Source organism: Rhinopithecus roxellana, chromosome 1 (assembly GCF_007565055.1).
Source record: "Rhinopithecus roxellana isolate Shanxi Qingling chromosome 1, ASM756505v1, whole genome shotgun sequence".
NCBI classification, from domain to species: Eukaryota; Metazoa; Chordata; class Mammalia; order Primates; family Cercopithecidae; genus Rhinopithecus; species Rhinopithecus roxellana.
In genome coordinates, this window is record NC_044549.1 from 189,885,755 (window position 1) to 189,905,511 (window position 19,757).

Sequence of the window (19,757 nt, forward strand, 5' to 3'; positions counted from 1 at the left end):
TATTGTCCTCATTATTCTTATTTATCTGGAAAAACTCTACTAATAATTGAAAGTGACCTCTTCCTCTGTGTTCAAAATCTGCACGTGAATATTGCTGGAGAAAATCACGTAGACTAATTTCACTTTAAATTTATCATCACAGACCTCACATGGGCACTTACGTCTGCCCTGGAACTTAACTGTGCTTCTCTAATACAGCTATAAGATTCTCTGTCACCACAGCCTGGAAATTGCTTACATTTTCCTGAATCCAAATCTACAAACCTAATTTGCATCCATAATTTTGTCCTTATAGCAGAGGAGGTACTCCTTTTCTTGACATTGAATTCTTCCATCTGAGCTCTGGATTCCATTTATTTCCTCTACTTAAGAGTTTTGCTCCTTCAGTTATGCCTTCTTTTTCTTGTTTTGTCAGCTTTACCTTCTCCTCTAGATGGTTCCTTCCACAAATAAACATGTTCTAGTATCTCTATCCTAAAAGTCATGCGTCCCCAGGCCTCATCTCTGCCCACCCATACCCCAGTCCTTTTTATCATTCCCATTTCTCTGCTCTCCTTTGAAGGCAGACTTCTCTAGAGAAAAATAGTGCTAAGAGTGTGTATGAGTGAGTGTGTGTGTGTGTGTTTGCAATTCTCCAATCAGCAATTTCCAGTAGATTTTTCTGTGATGTAGAAAATGCTCTGTGTCTTCACTGTCCAAAACAGTAGCCACTAGCCATGTGTGGATATTGAAAACTTGAAATACAGCTAATATGACCAAAGAGCTGAAGTTTTAATTTTGTTTAATTTTAATTAAATGTAAATAACCACATGTGGCTAATGACAAAAGCATTAGTGCAGCTTCAGTAAAAGAACCTGGACTCCTTTTTAGCAGTAGCTTATTTCAGGACTTGGGTAGGGAAAATATGAGATGAGTCTGGAGCATCTTTGGGGCTCAAAAAGTAAGAAAGTGCTAACAAATAATGGGGATATGTAAAAAGGACATTGAAGCCAATGTAAAGAGACTTCAAATTACCAAATTTGGAACAATTTGAGCTTCAGAATAAATAATAAATAATAATAGTGGATTCAAACTTATAAAATAAAATATTCATACGATAATACTGATTCAAATAAACAGTTTTAAAATACTTGGTAGGGAGAAAGGACTGCTTTTTCCTATGGTAGAATTCTAATTAACGTAGGAGGATTGATGGAAATGAAAATCAACATTGGCAAACATCACAGTAATAAGTGGGTGAGGGGACAATTCAACAGATCATCTGTGGATGCTAAGTGAGCATAAGTGTGATGACAAACAGTATTTTTGCATAGTCTCAAAGAATCCTTCCCACAAGATATCTGATAGATGCCACCTTAATTGAGTGATCAAAGTTAACATCACCAATAATGAGACATCCAGTACCTCCCAATAGGATGCACTGAGGGCACCAAGATACATAACCTCAACCTAATCATGAGTAAACATCAGACAAACTCAGATTAAAGAATACACTACAAAATAACTGGCCAACCAATACTGGCAAGATCATGGGGCAAAGAAGGAAAACTAATGAACTGTCTCGGGATGGAGAGGAATAAGAAGACATGACAACTAAATGCAGTATGGGATCCTATATTGTGTCCTAGATCAAAAAAGTACATTGGTGAAATTTGAGTAAGGGCTACAGATTGCAGTAATTCTGCTATGGTTGTATAAAACGTTAACATTGGTTGATGAGTATCCGGAAACTCTATTATTTTAACAGCTTTTTGGAATATCTGAAATTATTTCAAAATAACAAGCTTTTTTTAATTGCCTATACCTTGTGCTTTCAACCCAGGTCTGTTTTCTGAGTTTCAGATTAGTATGTCTACTTTGATGTATCATATTGCAAACTTAACACATTTAAAACTGAAGTATTGATTCTCATGTCTATCCAACTACTCCCCCAAAGTCTTAGCGAATGTTTAATTCCACTCAGTATGTTTTTCATCTCTAGATTTTTCCATTTTTATTGTCTTTTGTGTCTGGGTGGAACATATGGAATATAATTATAACTTAAATGTCTTTGCTAGTTCTATCTTTTTTGTCATTTCTGATTCTGTTTCTATTGATATTTCTTTTCATTATGGATGATAATTTCTTGGTTCCTTGCATTCCTGGTTATTTTCTGTTGCATGCCAGACATTGTGAAGTTGCTGGATATTTTTATATTTCTATGAATGTACTTGAGCTTTGTTTAGCACTTGGTTAAGTTACTTAGAAACAGTTTGATCCTTTTATGGTTTGCTTTTAACTTTTGTTAAACAGACAAGCACAGCCTTTACTGGAGGGCTTATGTTTTCCTGCTATTAAGGCAGTACCCATGAATTACCAGGTTTTCTACTGTGGCTGATGGTACCTCTTGCTAGCCATGTGTGGGTTTTAGGAACTGTTCCCTCTATTCTTTTCAAATGGTTCTTTCCCCAGCCTCAGATGATTTCCTCATATATATACATGTGTCAGTACTCAGCTGAAAACTCAGGGGGGGATTCTTGTAGCTCCCTGGAAATTTTTCTTTCTCTGTGCAACTTTCTTCCCTTTCTGTCCTGGGGGCTCTAGTCACTTTGACTCCTCCTGCTGACAGCTTTGTCTCCTCTTCTCAGAGAAACCATTTAGCTGTAAGCTGGGGCAGTTGGAGGGCTCACCTGTCCTTCACTGCTGATTTTGTCCAGTTCATTTTGGGTGGAGAGTAAATCTAGTTCCTGATACTCCATCTTACCTGGATGTAAAAGTTAACATTTTCTTTTAGTTTAAAAAAAAAAGTCCAAAGAAAAGATTCAGATCGGTCTTATTATAAACTGTTTATATTATTTATTTACCTTTGTAATTTTTAGATACTCTGTTAATGTAAATGCTTTATATGTCACATATAAATAAAATATAAAATTCCTTATATTGGGGTTATTTTCAACACTTGTTTTCTGCCCATCCATAATTTATGATATGAAATTGCTTGACTTACAGATTGGAAGAACATTGCTATCCTAGGTCATTAGAAAAATAATATTTCCAAATATGTGTAATGAATAAAATAACCTATATTTAATAATATTACTTAAGTTTTGCAGAAAACTCAATTCTTAACTGTTTTATATTTTAAAATTAAGAGTACTAATGATTTCTGTAGGGTGACACTTCTGGTTTATGGGCATCCTTGTTCTGGTTTGTGGATATTCTTATCCTTTCATAAGTTTTTGTGTACTTATAAGTCAGTACTGCATTTTCCTCTGGGTTTTTTTTTTTTTTTTTTTTTTTTTTTTTTAAATACGGAGTTTCACTCTCCTTGCCCAGGTTGGAGTGCAATGGCGCAATCTCAGCTCACCACAACCTCCGCCTCCCGGGTTCAAGCGATTATCCTGCCTCAGCCTCCTGAGTAGTTGGGATTACAGGCATGAGCCACCATGCCTGGCTAATTTTGTTCTTTTTAGTAGAGACGGGGTTTCTCCATGTTGGTCAGGCTGGTCTCAAACTCCCGACCTCAGGTGATCCGCCGGCCTTGGCCTCCCAAAGTGCTGGGATTACAGTCGTGAGTCACCACGCCTGGCTTTTCCTCTGGTTTTTTATACCTCATAAAATAGAAAATTGGATTTCTGTCATTAAGGTTTCTCATAATTGGTGTTTATGTGAGATAAATGTGGTATTACAAGGAGAGTAATATTGTATTTGGGGACACGGTGGGAATATAGAAGGGCACTGGACTTCAGTAACAAAATTAAAAAGTAGAAGTTGAGTCTTGGCCAACTTCTTAGAAGTTATACTTACTCTTTGAGCCTTACATTGTAACTTTCTCACATAACCTCCTTGAGCCTTACTTCTTTTAAATGGCATAATACTCTTCTCAAAGGCAGTTGTGAGAATTAGGTGCATTTTGTGAAAGTGCGTAGTAAACTGCAAATGCTGTATCAGATATCATTTTGAGGTTTAGCCCAAGAAGTGTAAGTTTTAAGCAGTATGTACAATGGAAAAATCTGATATTCCTGAACCCCACATTAAAACCAGAATTATTATTCTGGCTTGTGTTTTCTTTGGCTAGTTTCAAAATTTCTTTATTTTTTGATGCCTAGCTTAATAGAAATGAGTCATATTATCATTTCTGTCTTTACTCGTCAGTATACCAATAGCACTTCACTCACATCTGTGACCTGTGGGTTGTGGAGAGAAATAAGGATGTTACTCAACAGCTTGCATCTTTCAACAAAGAATACTTTTCAACAACACTCATGAGTTTCTCTTAGGCATTAGAAAATGCAGAACCTTAGACATTAAACTAAACTCATAAACTCAGTAATATTTAGTGAGAAAATTGGAGGAACAAATCACTAAAGTTAGATTCTGTGTTGTCTGTAAATACCAACAACTGTGAGCCATGGAGTAGATTAGATGACCTTGGATTTTATGGTCGAAAACATTTTCTACAGAATAGTGCAGGAGCTGTTTACTGAGAATTGGAATGAAAGGCTACAGAATTGTGTGAGGCTTACCCCATATTTATGAATCAGATTTTTAAGTGGAAGCCACAGTTGTTTCCTTGTTTGTCATTCATGCTTTAGCAGAGGATATGATGCCATAGAGCTGGCTTGGTTTGTAGCTTCTCATTTAGGGTTTGTACCGCTTTCTTTTCCTTTTTAGAGGCCACAGCAGTTTTGATGTGTTATCAAACCACAAAATGTACCTTGTTGGGTATTTAGCAGGAGGAAATGTGTTGACTATTACACATCCCTTATCTACAATGCTTGAGACTAGAAGTGTTTTGAATTTCTTATTCTTGTTGGTTTTTTTGTTTTTGGTTTTTTTTTTTTTTTTTTTTTTTTTTGGAGTATTTTCATTATATATACTTGCCCATTAAGCATCCCAAATCCAGAAAGCCCAAATTTGAAATACCCCAGTGAGCATTTCCTTTGAGCATCTTGTTGGTGCTTAGAAAGTTTCGAATTTTGGAGGACTTTGGATTTTTTAATTTGGAATGCTCAGCCTGTATTTGATAGTTTCATTAATGATTGTGGATAGCATAAATTTAAAAATGCATACATATGTGTATGGAGTAGGTAGTATATAGCCATACAACTGCAGACACATGGAAAACAATTCTTAACCCTTTGAATGTGTTAGTTTGTGTTTAAAGGTAATGTTTTATCTTGTTTAACTGGCATCTAATATGTTAAATCTCTTTTATTCTACCTTAGCATCAAGGCATGCCATGGGTTGCCTCTCATAAATGGCCAAAGCTGTGACCCTTATGCAACAGTTTCTCTAGTGGGCCCTTCTAGGTAATGTTTATTGAATTATTATTAGGTTTTTAAGTTTTAATGTTTGATTTAAAAATTTAAAAAGTAAGATTCTATGAGCAAATGATAAATAGCTATTTATAACACAAAGTAGTAAATGCTTTGAAAGAATAATCTTTAGTGAGTTCTGTTATACACTTGTTAATAACAAAACCCTCTTTTTACAGACAGAAATTGGTACCCCATTTTAAATCTGCCATGCTGTTAAGCTTTAGGGAACAACCTCAGTTTTATACTATTACAATGTAGTGCTTTAAAACATAAACTTGACTGTTCATGCATCAGCATTCCTACTTTCAAATATCCTAAATTTTATGCATGTAAAATCCTGTTTTAATGAATGCCAGTTCAGAATAACAAGACAATTTATATATTTTTATCTGGAAGGCAACTCAGGACTGAAAAATCGCCTTTTCTACTCATGAGATCTGTCCTCTACAGAGAGAATTCCAACTGTAGAAAAACTGCTGAAGTACTAGAGCATGGCAAAGTGTACCATATCATTAATTTAAATGATTTATAATAATTTGTGAAAAAAAAACTATAGCATTTTGTAATACGGTGTGTTATATGACTTCATTATGGTTTCTTTAAGGAACTCATACATCTGAAATATGTCTACAACTTGAACGTTTAGAATCAGGAAACAAGAAGCACAGTATTCCATCTACACACACATGCATGCATACATACACACTCCTTTTCCCTATCCCCAGAGTCTCTAGTTATTCTTACTTTGTAGAAAATCACTACTAAGTCACTTTGAAAAATGTATTTATGTATGTATGTAAAGTACCTAGTACCATGCCGGTATTTATTAGGTGCTCAAACAATAGTATGCTATTAGCAGATACTCAGTCCTATGACATTAAATGCTATTAGAGAGATTTATTTTTGCATGATAAAAGTGTTCAATCTAGTGGAGCTGTTTTTGTTTTTTAAAATAATCTGTACTGACAAATTCTTTAATTATTTGGTAACATACAGTTAGAGACAATTTGGCATATGAATTTGTGTTTTAAAATGTCTGGCCAGGCGCGGGTGGCTCACGCCTGTAATCCCAGCACTTTGGGAGGCCGAGGCAGGCGGATTACCTGAGGTTGGGAGTTCGAGACCAGCCTGACCATCAAGGAGAAACCCCGTCTCTACTAAAAATACAAAATTAGCTGGGTGTGGTGGCGCATGCCTGTAATCCCAGCTACTCGGGAGGCTGAGGCAGGAGAATCGCTTGAACCCTGCGGCATAGGTTGTGGTGAGCTGAGATTGCACCATTGCACTCCAGCCTGGGCAACAAGAGCAAAACTCCGTCTCAAAAAAATAAAAAATAAAAAGTCACTGTGGGTTTTGCTATTGTACTGTGGTTGTATAAGATGTTAACACTGGGGGAGACTGGGTAAAGACACAAGATTTCCCTATACATTTTTTGTAACCTCCTCTGAATCTATAATTAAATTAAAATTACAACTTTTTTTAAGAAGTCTCTATTATATCTGAAGCCCAAGAAGTAACCTGAGTTAAGAATGTTTTTCAAGTTCCTCGGGTATTTTTCAACATAGATGAAGGTACTCTAAATCTTATTGTCTTCCTTCTATTTATTCTGAGTTGCTGATAGAATAGAATGTGTTTTTAAAACCCCTGGAAAAGGTTGGCAGTCTAGTGTGTCCGTAGGGAGAATAACACAGTCTGGGCACATAGAGGATGCCTAAAGCTTATATATTCTTTGATTTGAGTTTATAAGGACACTTAATTTTTTCCAAGCAATATTTAAAACTGAATCTTCCCTGAGTCACCTTAACTTTTAAACGGAGGTCAGGCTCCCTGGTTGGAAATAGCATGTTTTATAATTGTGTACTGTTAAGTTCTACAAGGTAAAACTCTACCACATTGGAACAGGAATGACCAAAAGAAGACAAAAGTAAAGAAGAAAACAAGCAATCCGCAGTTTAATGAAATCTTTTATTTTGAGGTAATTTTTTGTTTTACGTAAATGTTAACATTAAATATGTAATATTTAATGCTAGTTGATTTCTTTTTTCAAACCACAGTCATAGTAATCATTTTATCAATTAATGCAGATAAGCAGAAAGCAGTAGAGCCATGGTGTGTTGCGATGGAAGCCCAATATATAAAATGAATAAAGGCAGAGCTCTAATTTGGGAGCAGGAAGGGCCAGGGCCATACCCAGTCCCCAGTCATCTTCACTGTCATGCCCTCCTTTGCACCCTCCCTTACCCTACACAGCTCCCTACCTAACACACAGTGGCCACAGGACTCTTCTGCAGGGTGCCCTTTGACAGTCACTAGTGAAGTAAGTATAATTACCACTCAGTAAATCTGAGTTCCAGTCCAGTTGGCTTTAAAAGAGTCACTGAATGTGACTCAAGTTTCTTATCCTGTGAAAGAATAGTTGGAAGGGAAAATAGCAGCACTACCTGACTCATAGAGTTTTTGTAAGACCCAAAGCATGTGAGAATCCTTCGAGACCATAAAATACTGTATGATTAGAGCCTTATTATTACTCTTTTTTTTTTTTAGCCTAATTCATTCTACGGATGCCTGCTTATCTTCATAGACAGCTTCAGCTGCCTTGAAGTTGTCCCAAATACAGTGCTTTGGAGTGCTTTTCTTTGGAGCATTTGTTAAAGAAATCCTTTTTCATATTATTTGCAAACTACAGAAAAAAAAATCCAACTGTCTAAAAGATTGTTTTCTAATAAAGCATGTTACAGTTTGTATCAACGTGTAGGGAAGGTTTGAAAAAAGGCACATTTTGTGCCTTTCCTTCTGTATGTGTATTTTTCTTGGTATTTCAAAGTGGAGAACGTAAGGGTACCTCTAGTCATGCCTGATTACTGTGCTTTAATAAAGGAACACAGGCCAAAGAAAATGCCAAAAGTGAAGCAGGAAGAATTGTGGAGGGGAAGCAAGGGAGAAAAAACAAAAGAAAAAGTACCAATGTGAGACTTTTCCATTTCTTTGCTAAGGACTTGGTGCAGTTGTTCTACATTAATTAATGGCAGTTGCATCTAACTGGAGAAAACGAAGAAGACAGCAATGTCTAAGGGCTACTGACTAAAGGCACTCACACTCCCTGTTAGCCCACATACCTTAAACCTCAGCTGGATGTAATCTACTCTGCTTCATGGATCCTTACAGTCAGCAGATCACCTTGTAAAAGTAGAAGACCTGACCTGCCTGCTGTAGCAGGAGTACTTGTTAGGCCTTGCAACATTCATTCAGAGGGCCTTTTGTTGGTTATAAAGATAGATACATTTCCATCTCTGTCCTTTATCTAAAGCAAGGAACACAAAGCAGACACACGTATACATATATACAACAGTAAAATGCAGTAGATATTGGGGAGGTCAGATGAACTCCATCTGGAGGTCAGATGCTCCATTAAAGGCTTGAAGAAAGATTGGATTTTCTAAGATTGAGTAAAGAGAATATTAGATATGATGAATATTTTGAGCAGAGGCACAGAGACAGAAAAGCAGAAAGTTATGTCCAGAGTACAGCAAGTACTGATTTTACTGGGCTTGTGTAAGGAAATAATGGAAACTAAGATTAGAAAGGTAGAGTAGGACGAGCTGATGAAAGGCCTTGAGTGCCTAGCTGTGGTGCCTAAGTAAATAATTTTGAGCCTATAAGTTATGAGTAAAACAGTGTTTGGGAAAGAATTAACTATGATCTGAGGTCCAGGTGGCTTAGGGAGAAAGAAGAAAGATGGGGAGACTGCTGTAAAAAAAGGGGAGGGGAAGGGGGTGTCTTTCAAAAGAGCACTATGGAAATAGGAAGAGGCAGATAAAAGAGATAATGCAAAGGGCAAGATAACAAATTGGTTATAGAAAAAAAGAGAAAGGAAGTAGTTGAATGCTGCCCCCAAGGTTCCAAATCTGGAAAAATAGAAAAGTAAGGAAGAAGAAAAATAAAAGTGGTTTAGTTTGGAGCATAATTAGCTTGAGGGCTGACATTTTAAATCCTCCAGTAGGGAGTTCGTGACCGAAACTTAAGATGAGTGATAGCTATTGACCAACACTCAAGGTTTGTTTATATAAACAGTCAAGAAAGCCAAGAGAATAGAGATATACAATAAAGGAGAAAAGTGAATAAACTAATTTCTGCCACTTAAGTATTCAGCTTTGAGCATGTCATTTAATTTCTGTGCTTCAGCTTCCTCATTTTTAGTGAGGATAATAAATCTAGCCCTGCCCGCCTCTGAGCAGCATTCTGATGAACAAAGGAGATAATGGATGTGAAAGCACTTTGTAGACTGTACAGCACTGTGCAGCTCCAAGTTGTTTTTAGCACAAGATAAAACATCACATTTTGAAGAATAATATATCCATAGATTCTGAAAAAGAAACAAAAGACAGCAGCATAAGGTTGCCAAGGTAGTGCTCAGGTAAACTCTATAGAGTGTTTCTGGGAAAGGAGATACAGTTGTATGATCACTAAATTAAATAGGAGATCAAGGGAGGTAAGAACTAAGAATTTATCATCAGATTTGGTGATGAAGAGAGAGATTTTAGGAGAGTGATCTGTGAGGAAGCCAAGATTATAAGGAGTTACTATAGTGAGTGGGTGATGAGGAAGTACAAGCTGTAAGGTGGATTACAGTTTTCAGATATTTGTCTGAGAAAGGAAAGAGATAGGAAGACCATAATTTAAGGGGAGAATTTTTCTTAGACTTGAGTGAGATGAACAAACTGGTATAGAAAGCTGTAATTAAAATAGATCAAATAATGCTTACTGAATGCTTATTGCATACCTTGTGTGGGTGGCTAGTCTTAGAAAAGAAGAAAATTATCCCATTTTGTTGAGAAGAGCATGAGAAAAACTCAAGTAGAGAACCCTCTGTGGGAGTGGACAAGTTCAGGTGAACGGTCATTGAAGAAGTTCCTTCCAGTGGCCTTGATATTTTCAGCAAAAATGTGAGAAGGAAGTGCAGGGTAGGATTGTGTCTTGAGAAATGTGCGAAAGTCTTTAAACACTTCTGAGTCACCAACTGACTATGTATGAGCCAAAGAATCTAATGTTCATTGATATATTTATTTTATTTTATTTTTGTTAAAATAGAGACAGTCTCACTTTGTTGCCCAGGCTGGTCTTGAACTCCTGGCTTCAAGCAATCCTCCCACTTTGGCCTCCCAAAGTGCTGGGATTACAGGCATGAGCCACTGCACCTGGCCATTGCCATATATTGAGTTGATAGGAATGGCATAGAGACAAAGATTATTTTGATTTTTTTTATACCACCTTATTGTCTTCGATTTTTTTTTTTACACCACCTTATTTTCTTCTACTTCCATAGTTGCTTTTATATTCAGCTATTGAGTAAAATATTACTTGGACATTTTCCTCTGCTTTTATCCACAATTGAATATTTTGGAGATGATCATTTTTAAGTTATAGGAAAGATGTATTTTTTTTTTTTTAATTTTTTACTAAAATATTTTGTTTACAGGTAACCAGATCCAGTAGTTACACCAGAAAGTCCCAGTTCCAGGTGGAAGAGGAGGACATTGAAAAGCTAGAGATCAGGTATGTGCTTTGGGGTTTTACAGAATTGCTTTTTTGTGTACCAAAAGAAAATCCTAAATTCAACCAAAAAAGGTAAACCAACTTTAATAGAATTCTCTATAGCAGGTTGGTTGATGAAAGTTAGAGGAGTATGCATCTAATTTAAATCCAGATTATCCTCCAAAATCTGATTTGTTTGCAGAAATACTCAAGGTGTATTTATTTTATAAACAAAGATGATCTAATTTTCATCTGTTTTATTTTTAATTTTTCCCAAATTGTTCCTTACATTTCTGGATTATAGTGTAATGAACGGAAAGAAAGTTGTATCTCAGCCAATTTAGAAATAATTTTTTTATTCTTCTTAACATATCTGCTGTCTAACAGAAATTTCAGTGAGGTAAGAAGATAATTCAGCAGGTGCATGTGTTTGAAGTTTGTGCTGTTTCCTAGGTCTTAAATATCTATGCCCTTTGGGAAGGAAAAATCTTTTAAATGCATGTGTAGGTGTGATGTTAACAGTGTGTTCATCTAGATGGTATATTAATCATGTGTTTGGAGTGATCAGGTAATGTATTTTTCTAATTTTTCTATATATATTAATTGTTGGTAATCTAGAGAGAAACTGTAGTATTGCGTTGGTTTCTTTTTGTAGTTTCTTTCTGTTGTCCTTATTGCTATAGGTTAAAATAAAGCCTTGACTTTCAAACTAAGACAGTTTAAGTGCCTTCTTTTAGACTATTTAAAATTACTTTCTGTGCTTTTTAAATAAAAGCTGCTGTGTAGTATTTTGCTTCTCTAGTCTGGATAGTGAGGTATGTATATGGTTGTGCTAACATCTTTTAAGCATGTAAAATTAATGCTGTAATACAGATCAAAGTAATTTGAAGCTGTTTTGTGATGTGCATTCTCTTAAACATTGTTTGCAAAACATAAAGCCAGTTTTCAATTTTCAGGATCGACTTGTGGAACAATGGAAACCTGGTCCAAGATGTTTTCCTAGGTGAGATTAAGGTTCCTGTGAATGTATTAAGAACTGATTCCTCTCATCAAGCCTGGTAAGAGTCCAGCATTTTAGTGAACTCCGTAGTTTAATTCTCTTTAATACAGTATATATATGCAAATAAATGCTTACTCTGAACATATTTTAAATTTGCCCCGTAATAAGCCAGATGTCATTAATATTAATATGTTCATTAATTCATTGTTGCAGAAGTACATTGTACGTTTTATGACTTGACCTGTGGTACTGAGATAAAAGAACTGAATCATCTAGGAATATTTTTCTGTTCAGAAGTGAAGACTTAAGGAGATAAATGGGAAACATTTAAAACATTACATAAGAGTTTTTCATGTAAGAAAACGCTAGGTCACAAATCAGTATCTGCATTTCAGAAGTTTTATTAGTGGTCATAGGAACTGTGGATATTTGAAAGCAAAGGATTTTATTTAGGGAACTCAGTTGTTTATGGGAACTAACCACTGTTCTTCCTTCACCACACCTCATTGAAATGTACCGTAGATGGCCCTAATGTTACTTTTTGAATGTCTAAGGTCTTATGTTGTTGAGCTGGCACTTTTTAGGGCTCTTGGTGTTCAATAATGACTACAATATTATTTTACTTTTTAATGACTCTAATAACATTAAACTGATGTTAAAATTAATGTTCACACATTAAATTGAGCTAGTTTCCTTAGCAGAATCAATGTGAAACTATTGTTTTTTTCTGTCTGTAGCACTTAAAAGCTTGTGTATCCTTTCAGTATGTTGCCCAGCATCGCTGGCTAGATTTGGGTTTCAACTGGATGTAAATGAACATGCTTTTCTCATTTGCCTTTTAAGGAGCACTTTTTGGAACTCAGTTTCCACTGCCTCAAAGAGGAATGTTTAGGTGTTTCTTATGGATATCAGTTTCATTCGTCCCTAAACGAGCCTCTTCTGATTGGCCATCAGACATCTTCATTTTAGAGTCTTGTCCTGGAATAGTTATCACTTGTAGAATGATTTGGAGACTCTTAAAATTTTTACTTTATTTTTTGCCTCTCTCTCTAAGGCAGATCTAAGATTTATTGGTCTTTATGTTGGCATTTTGGGTATTATAGTTTGTAAAATGCATCCACAGAGGGGGAGAAAATCAAACGTAGTCACTATGAAAAATTGATGAAGATTTGGGACCTGTCATCCTCCCACCACACCATGTCCCACTTTCCATCAAATAGCATACATTTTAAAATGAAAATTTCTGAGCCCAGTTTGTCAAGTTTTTAAAATTACGTGCCAGACCACTCAGTACAGAGGAGAAAAATGAGCTCTTGTGCTTCTGGGCCCCTCAAAATGAACTTGTAATGTGCCACATAATCTGTTTTTTAAGTAAGACTGTCTCTAGAGATGCCTTCCAAATTTGGCAAAACTTGGTGCAGCTTCCTTGGCAGTATGTAAGAACATTAACAAACTAATTTTATTTTTATGGATGTTTTTGGCCCATGATATTTTAAAGTAACCTGCCAGAAATATAAGTGCTAAAATTTATATAGCATGAAATAGAAACATCTGGTAATTCATATATACTTCCATAGTTGTAAGGAAATATAAAAATGTGAATGCCATTTCTGGTAAGTTGGAAATAAAACTCTTACCCTCCTCCATCAATTGTAGAGCTGTAGCATCCCCTTGTGGGGTTGTTGGTAACTGCATGAAAACTCAAGAAAAGATTTATTTATGCTGAGGATTTCAGGCAAATTCTTTCTAATCTTGATGTTAAGAGAGTAGGGAGGCCGAGACGGGCGGATCACGAGGTCAGGAGATCGAGACCATCCTGGCTAACACGGTGAAACCCCGTCTCTACTAAAAAAATAAAAAAATAAAAAAAAAAAACTAGCCGGGCGAGGTGGCGGGCGCCTGTAGTCCCAGCTACTCAGGAGGCTGAGTCAGGAGAATGGCGTAAACCCGGGAGGCGGAGCTTGCAGTGAGCCGAGATCCGGCCACTGCACTCCAGCCTGGGCGACAGAGCAAGACTCCGTCTCAAAAAAAAAAAAGAGTAATCATCAGTAGTTTAATTCTGTTGTTTGAAAAGTCTCAAAATAAATATAAACATCTTTTCAGTTGTAATTTTTAAATTTGAAAGTAAGATTCAAATAATAGATAAAATGAGTTACTGGGTTTTTCTTTTCAACAGAAGCACTTTTTACATGCTTTTAGACTAGATTAGTATTTGATATGATTTAGCTTTCCAGTTTGATAATTTTGACACCTTTTGTCCTCAAACTTTTTTTTTTTTTTTTTTGGTCTCACTGTTTTTGAGACAAAGTCTCACTCTGTTGCCCAGACTGAAGTGCAGTGGCATGATCTCGGCTCACTGCAACCTCCACCTCCCAGGTTCAAGCAGTTCTCCTGCCTCAGCCTCCCAAGTAGCTGGGACTACAGGCACACGCCACCATGCCGAGCTAATTTTTGTATTTTTAGTAGAGACGGGGTTTAACTATGTTGGCCAGTCTGGTCTTGAACTCCTGACCTTGTGATCTGCCCACCTCAGCCTCCCAAAGTGCTGGGATTGCAGGCATGAGCCACTGCGCCCTGCCTTTGGTCTCACATTTTTAACATATCTGTTTAATATTTGAATTTAGAAAATACAACAAGTCTCCTGTCTTTAGCTGGAAAAAAAAAAAAAAAACCAGAAATAGGCCAGGTGCGGTGGCTCACGCCTGTAATCCCAGCACTTTGGGAGACCGAGGCGGGCGGATCATGAGGTCAGGAGATGAGACCATCCTGGGTAACACGGTGAAACCCCGTCTCTACTAAAAATGCAAAAAATTAGCCAGGCGTGGTGGCGGGCGCCTGTAGTCCCAGCTACTAAGGAGGCTGAGGCAGGAGAATGGCGTGACCCGGGAGGCGGAGCTTGCAGTGAGCCGAGATCCCGCCACTGCACTCCAATCTGGGCGACAGAGCAAGACTGTCTCAAAAAACAAACAAAAAAAAACAGAAATAACGTTCAACTTTTTTTTTTTTTTAGACAGAGTCTCACTCTGTTGCCGGGCTGGAGTGCTGTGGCGCGATCTTGGCTCACTGCAATCTCCACCTCCCAGGTTTGAGCCATTCTCCTGCCTCAGCCTCCTGAGTAGCTTGGATGACAGGCATGCGCCACCACACCCAGTTAATTTTTGTACTTTTAGTAGAAATGGGGTTTCACCATGTTGACCAGGCTGGTTTTGATCTCCTGACCTTGTGATCCCCTCGCCTCAGCCTCCCAAAGTGCTGGGATTACAGGCGTGACCCACTGCACCTGGCCCACCTTCAGTTATTAGTAGAACTGCCTCTTCATTCTCTCATTTACATAGCATTATGTACAAATAATTGTACTTTGGGTTTGTCTACCTCAATTTTAATTACACAGACCTTATGGTTAGAATTATTTAAATGCTGATTTTTTTCTGTTAAGGGACTGTCAAAACTGCTTATCTTGAGGGCATAAGGATTGCTTTTATGCCTGTGAATGAAAAGTACATGTGTAGAGCAACTGAATGCTACTTTCAGTTAAAAATTTCTCTTTGTTTCCTGTTTCTTTTTCTTTCAAACTGAAATATTTTATTCAAAAACTGACAAACATACATATATATGAGTTTTTTTTTTTTCACTTAGAAATGCCAGATGTTCCTGAACTATTTAACAAATCTTGAGCCTATTTTCTTTATCTCTAATTCATACAGAATTACTTAATTCACAAGGATCCTTCAGGTAGTTTATTAAATTGAGCCTTTGTAATCATATTTTAAAATAATAATCACATTTATGTGGTTATACAAATAACTTGATAGTTATTCACATATTTAAGTGGTAATAATTATACATCATATATATAAATGTTATATGCGTAACATTTACATAGTGATTACTGTGTGCCAGGAACTATTCTAAGTGCTTTACTTATAATAACTTTTTTAGGGCTAATGTAGGGTTTTAATGTGTTAAGATACTATTAATAGTCCTTATTTGACAAATGAGGAAAAAGCACAGAGAAATTGAGCAACTTGTCTAAGGTCACACAACTGGGATTTGAACCAAACTGTCTGACCCCAAAGTTTGTGCTTTCAACCAGTGTACTGAAGTTTGAACTTTGGCGTATTTCTGAATATATTTAAAACTCAAAAACATTCTCTCTTTTAAGCCATTAGAAAAAATTTGAGTGCCCCTTGCTTATAAAATATTATTTAAAAGAGAATCAGAGAGTTCTCTACTCATTTAAAAAATGATCTTTTCAAAGGATGGGTAAAACAACATGTTGTGAAGTCTTTTTTTTTTCAAGTAGACATAGATGAGATATTTTGTCTGTTGGGATTTCTTATCCTGCAAAGAAAATCCAAGGAAACAAGTTTAGAAAGTATGGCAGGAGTGAACCCTTCTGGAGTTCTTAAGCATCCAAAAACAATATATGCATAAAAATGAGTAATTGGCATAGCACTACCCTAATTCCTCTACATAGAACAATGGTATGTTAAGACTGTAGGCCTGGTGATTTTTAGTTATATGACAGTAAAGAGGGATGTCATACCCCTTCCCCAGTTATTTGGAGCTAAAGGAAATAAAGTTGTGCTCTGAGCAAAATTTCTGTACTACAAACCAAAACAGAGTTTGTTTTGACTGTAGAGTGTAGAGACACTGTTTTAAGATGGATAGGGATGGTCCCAGACGCAGAAGTAGTTGTAACTGAGTAAGCAGTAATACAAGTAATGTTACTCTACTGTGCATAGAAAACACTGGTTCAATAAGAGGAAAAGATTCATCTAGAGTAATAAAATGAATCCAAAGAGGGAGACATGGTACTGCCTATTCAAGCACAGTTGATGGGGAAGGGGATTCTGGTCCAGAAGAATTACTGTTTCCTTGGCAACACTATTGTCTTAGCTGAGAGATTCTTAAGGCTGCCTAAAACTCCTTGTCATGCCTCTGTACTCACCACAACGCCTTTTGATAATTTGTCTTTCCAAATAGCTACTAACAAATAAAAAAATACAGTGAAAGATATAGATGAAAACCCTGTGGTAAATGGTGATAATTGTTGTAACCAAGTGACGAGCACATGGGGGTGGTGGTAAGAAACAGCATTCATTATTACTATTGTCACTCTTCTCCCTACTTTTGTAAGTGAGCATTTCTATAGTAAAATGCATTGGTCACTTAACAATCCAGGTACTTACACCACTTGACTATATTTCTTTTTCATAAATGTAATAATTGGCCTGCTTTTAAGTATATCAGGCTCTGCACTCAGTCATTGCAATTCAAGTGCATCTTATTTTTTTTTATTTTTTATTTTTGTGAGATGGAGTCTCTCTCTCTCGCCCAGGCTGGAGTGCAGTGGCATGGTCTTGGCTCCGTGCAACCTCCGCCTCCTGGGTTCAAGTGATTCTCCTGCCTCAGCCTCCCAAGTAGCTGGGACTACAGGCATGTGCCACCATGCCTGGCTAATTTTTGTATTTTTGTAGAGATGGGGTTTCACCATGTTGGCCAGGCTGGTCTCGAACTCCTGACCTCAGGTGATCCACCCGCCTTGGCCTCCCAAAGTGCTGGGATCACAGGCGTGAGCCACCACACTTGACCTTCAGGTTCACTGTAGATGTGCTGATAAAACGTGGTGTCTGAATTTGCAAGGTTGCAGAACATGCCCTGGATTGTGAAAAACTGACCGAAGTATCAATTGTCAGGATGCTTGGTCATCAACCAGCTAAAGTTCCTGATACGGTTTGGCTGTGTCCCCACCCAAATCTCACCTTGAATTGTCATCATCCCCACGTCAAGGGCAGGGCCTGGTGAAGATAATTGAATCATCAGGTGGTTTCAAACCCCCGTACTGTTCTTGTGGTAGTGAGTAAGTCTCATGAGATCTGATGGTTTTATAAATGGGAGTTCCCCTGCACAAGCTCTCTTGCCTGCCGCATGTAAGACGTCCCTTTACTCTTCTTTGTCTTCTGTCATGATTGCGAGGTCTCCCCAGCCATGTGGAAGTATGAGTCAATTAAACCTCTTTCCTTAATAAATTACCCAGCCTTGGGTATGTCTTTATTAGCAGCATGAGAACAGACTAATACACTTCCCTTAGAGGTACTTCTGAGTCACGTTTCCTAACAGGCTTGTTTCTAATTATTTCATTGACCATATCTTTACATCACTATTTCTTAAATCAGACAGTAGATGTTCTGAAGGTTGATATTCCTCTTTTGTGGGGTAGTGATATAATTTCTTCTTGTATTAACCATCCCTTCATCCTTTAAATTTGCCTTGGTTAATTCGCTAGTTGTCTTTTCTGTCTTTATCTTTCTCAAAGCTAATAAATATTCTATTAAAGCCTTCTTCCTTCTATTTTTAAATGAATTAGTATATTAGAGGAGTATTAAAACTACTATTAAATTAAGTATTAAAGCTACTGTTTCTTTTACAAAAAGCATCTCAGCATTCCAGCTAAGGGAAGGAAGAGTGATAGAATTATAAAATTATCATTTTGATGATTAATGGCTCTAAGCCGTGATCATCAGTGGCTGGTGATATTGCAAAAGGAGAAACAACCAGACATTTGTGCCTCTTGGTAGAACTACACAGCATTATCAATGAAGCGTTCTTGCCAGAACATCAAATCTGAATCTAACCAAGCCTCTAGATCTAACTACCAATACAGAGGAAATACAGAGAGGATGAAGGAGTATGGTAAATGACATTATGGAGGTAGAGATAAGAGTTAACACAATTCCAAAGGTGGAAAACTCTGTAGGACCAACAGTGAGGAATCTATAAAAGAGACTTAAGAATGCTATTACCAGTTCTAATCTGTGGACCTTATTTGGATTTGAACAAACTGTAGAAAAACATTTATGATGAGTTTGGGGAAATTTGAACACTAAGTGAAGAGTGATGACTTTTTAAAATTATATATGAAATTATACCTGGAAATTGCTTTAAAATAATAATGCAGGAACAGGATGGGAGAGTGAGTAAAGGTATGGTTGAAACAAGATTAGTCTTTTTAAAAAAAATTCAGTGTATATATTTTTAAATTTTGTTTGGCATTGCCTTTAGATAGAGAATAGAGAAAATGGCAGCTTTTTTCTCATGTTAATTAGAAACTTCTTTCTAATTGCTTTCAAAAAGTTACCCGAGGCTTCAAAACCAAAGCATTCATTCACTCACTCTCTAGTCAACATCCATGGAATGTCTACTACCAAGCCCATGTGCCCTATGCTGACCTATCTACTGAAAATAAAATTGTGGGTTCAAATAGCAATGCTTGAAATAATTTAAACTGCCTAAAAATATTGCACCTGTGAATCCATTTTAGTCTTTTTAGGGAATTTACTACTGGGCTTTGTAATCTCAAACTTTAGAAAGGCCTTAGCGCAGGATTTATAAAACTTGAAAACTACGAGTGTAAATAAATAATTCCAGGCCAGGCATGGTGGCTTACACCTGTAATCCCAGCACTTTGGGAGGCTGAGGCGGGTAGATCACCTGAGGTTAGGAGTTCAAGACCAGGCTGGCCAACATAGTGAAACCCCATCTCTACTAAAAATACAAAAATTAGCCCGGTGTGGTGGCATGCACCTGTAGTCCCAGCTGCTTGGGAGGCTGAGGCGGAAGAATCACTTGAACCCAGGAGGCAGAGGTTCAGTGAGCTGAGACCACGCCATTGCACTCCGGCCTGGATTGACAGAGTGAGACTCTGTCTCAAAAAATAATAACAATTCCAAACATTCTACATTCTTAGATAAAATATGTAATTTATTTCTCAAACAGTATAGGGGAAATATTGACAGCATTTAAAATGCATCTTAATGTATTTTAAAACTTTTAAAATATATTTTAAAAACATTAAAATGTAGCAAGTGTATACTATAGAGGCAGTGAATTAAGAGAGGAATAGAATTGAGCAGTAACAAGAT

At 36.9% G+C, this 19,757-nt stretch overlaps 1 protein-coding gene across 2 annotated transcripts in view; it reads left to right on the forward strand.

The window, feature by feature from the left end:
* RASA2 (RAS p21 protein activator 2) overlaps positions 1-19,757 on the forward strand; it is a 126,538-nt gene that overhangs the window by 56,882 nt on the left and 49,899 nt on the right. For both annotated transcript variants that reach the window (XM_030934799.1, XM_030934802.1), the window contains exons 6-9: positions 5,208-5,291; positions 7,203-7,275; positions 10,777-10,853; positions 11,789-11,890. In XM_030934799.1, coding sequence (XP_030790659.1) covers positions 5,208-5,291; positions 7,203-7,275; positions 10,777-10,853; positions 11,789-11,890 — 336 coding nt within the window. The remainder of the gene's footprint in view (positions 1-5,207; positions 5,292-7,202; positions 7,276-10,776; positions 10,854-11,788; positions 11,891-19,757) is intronic.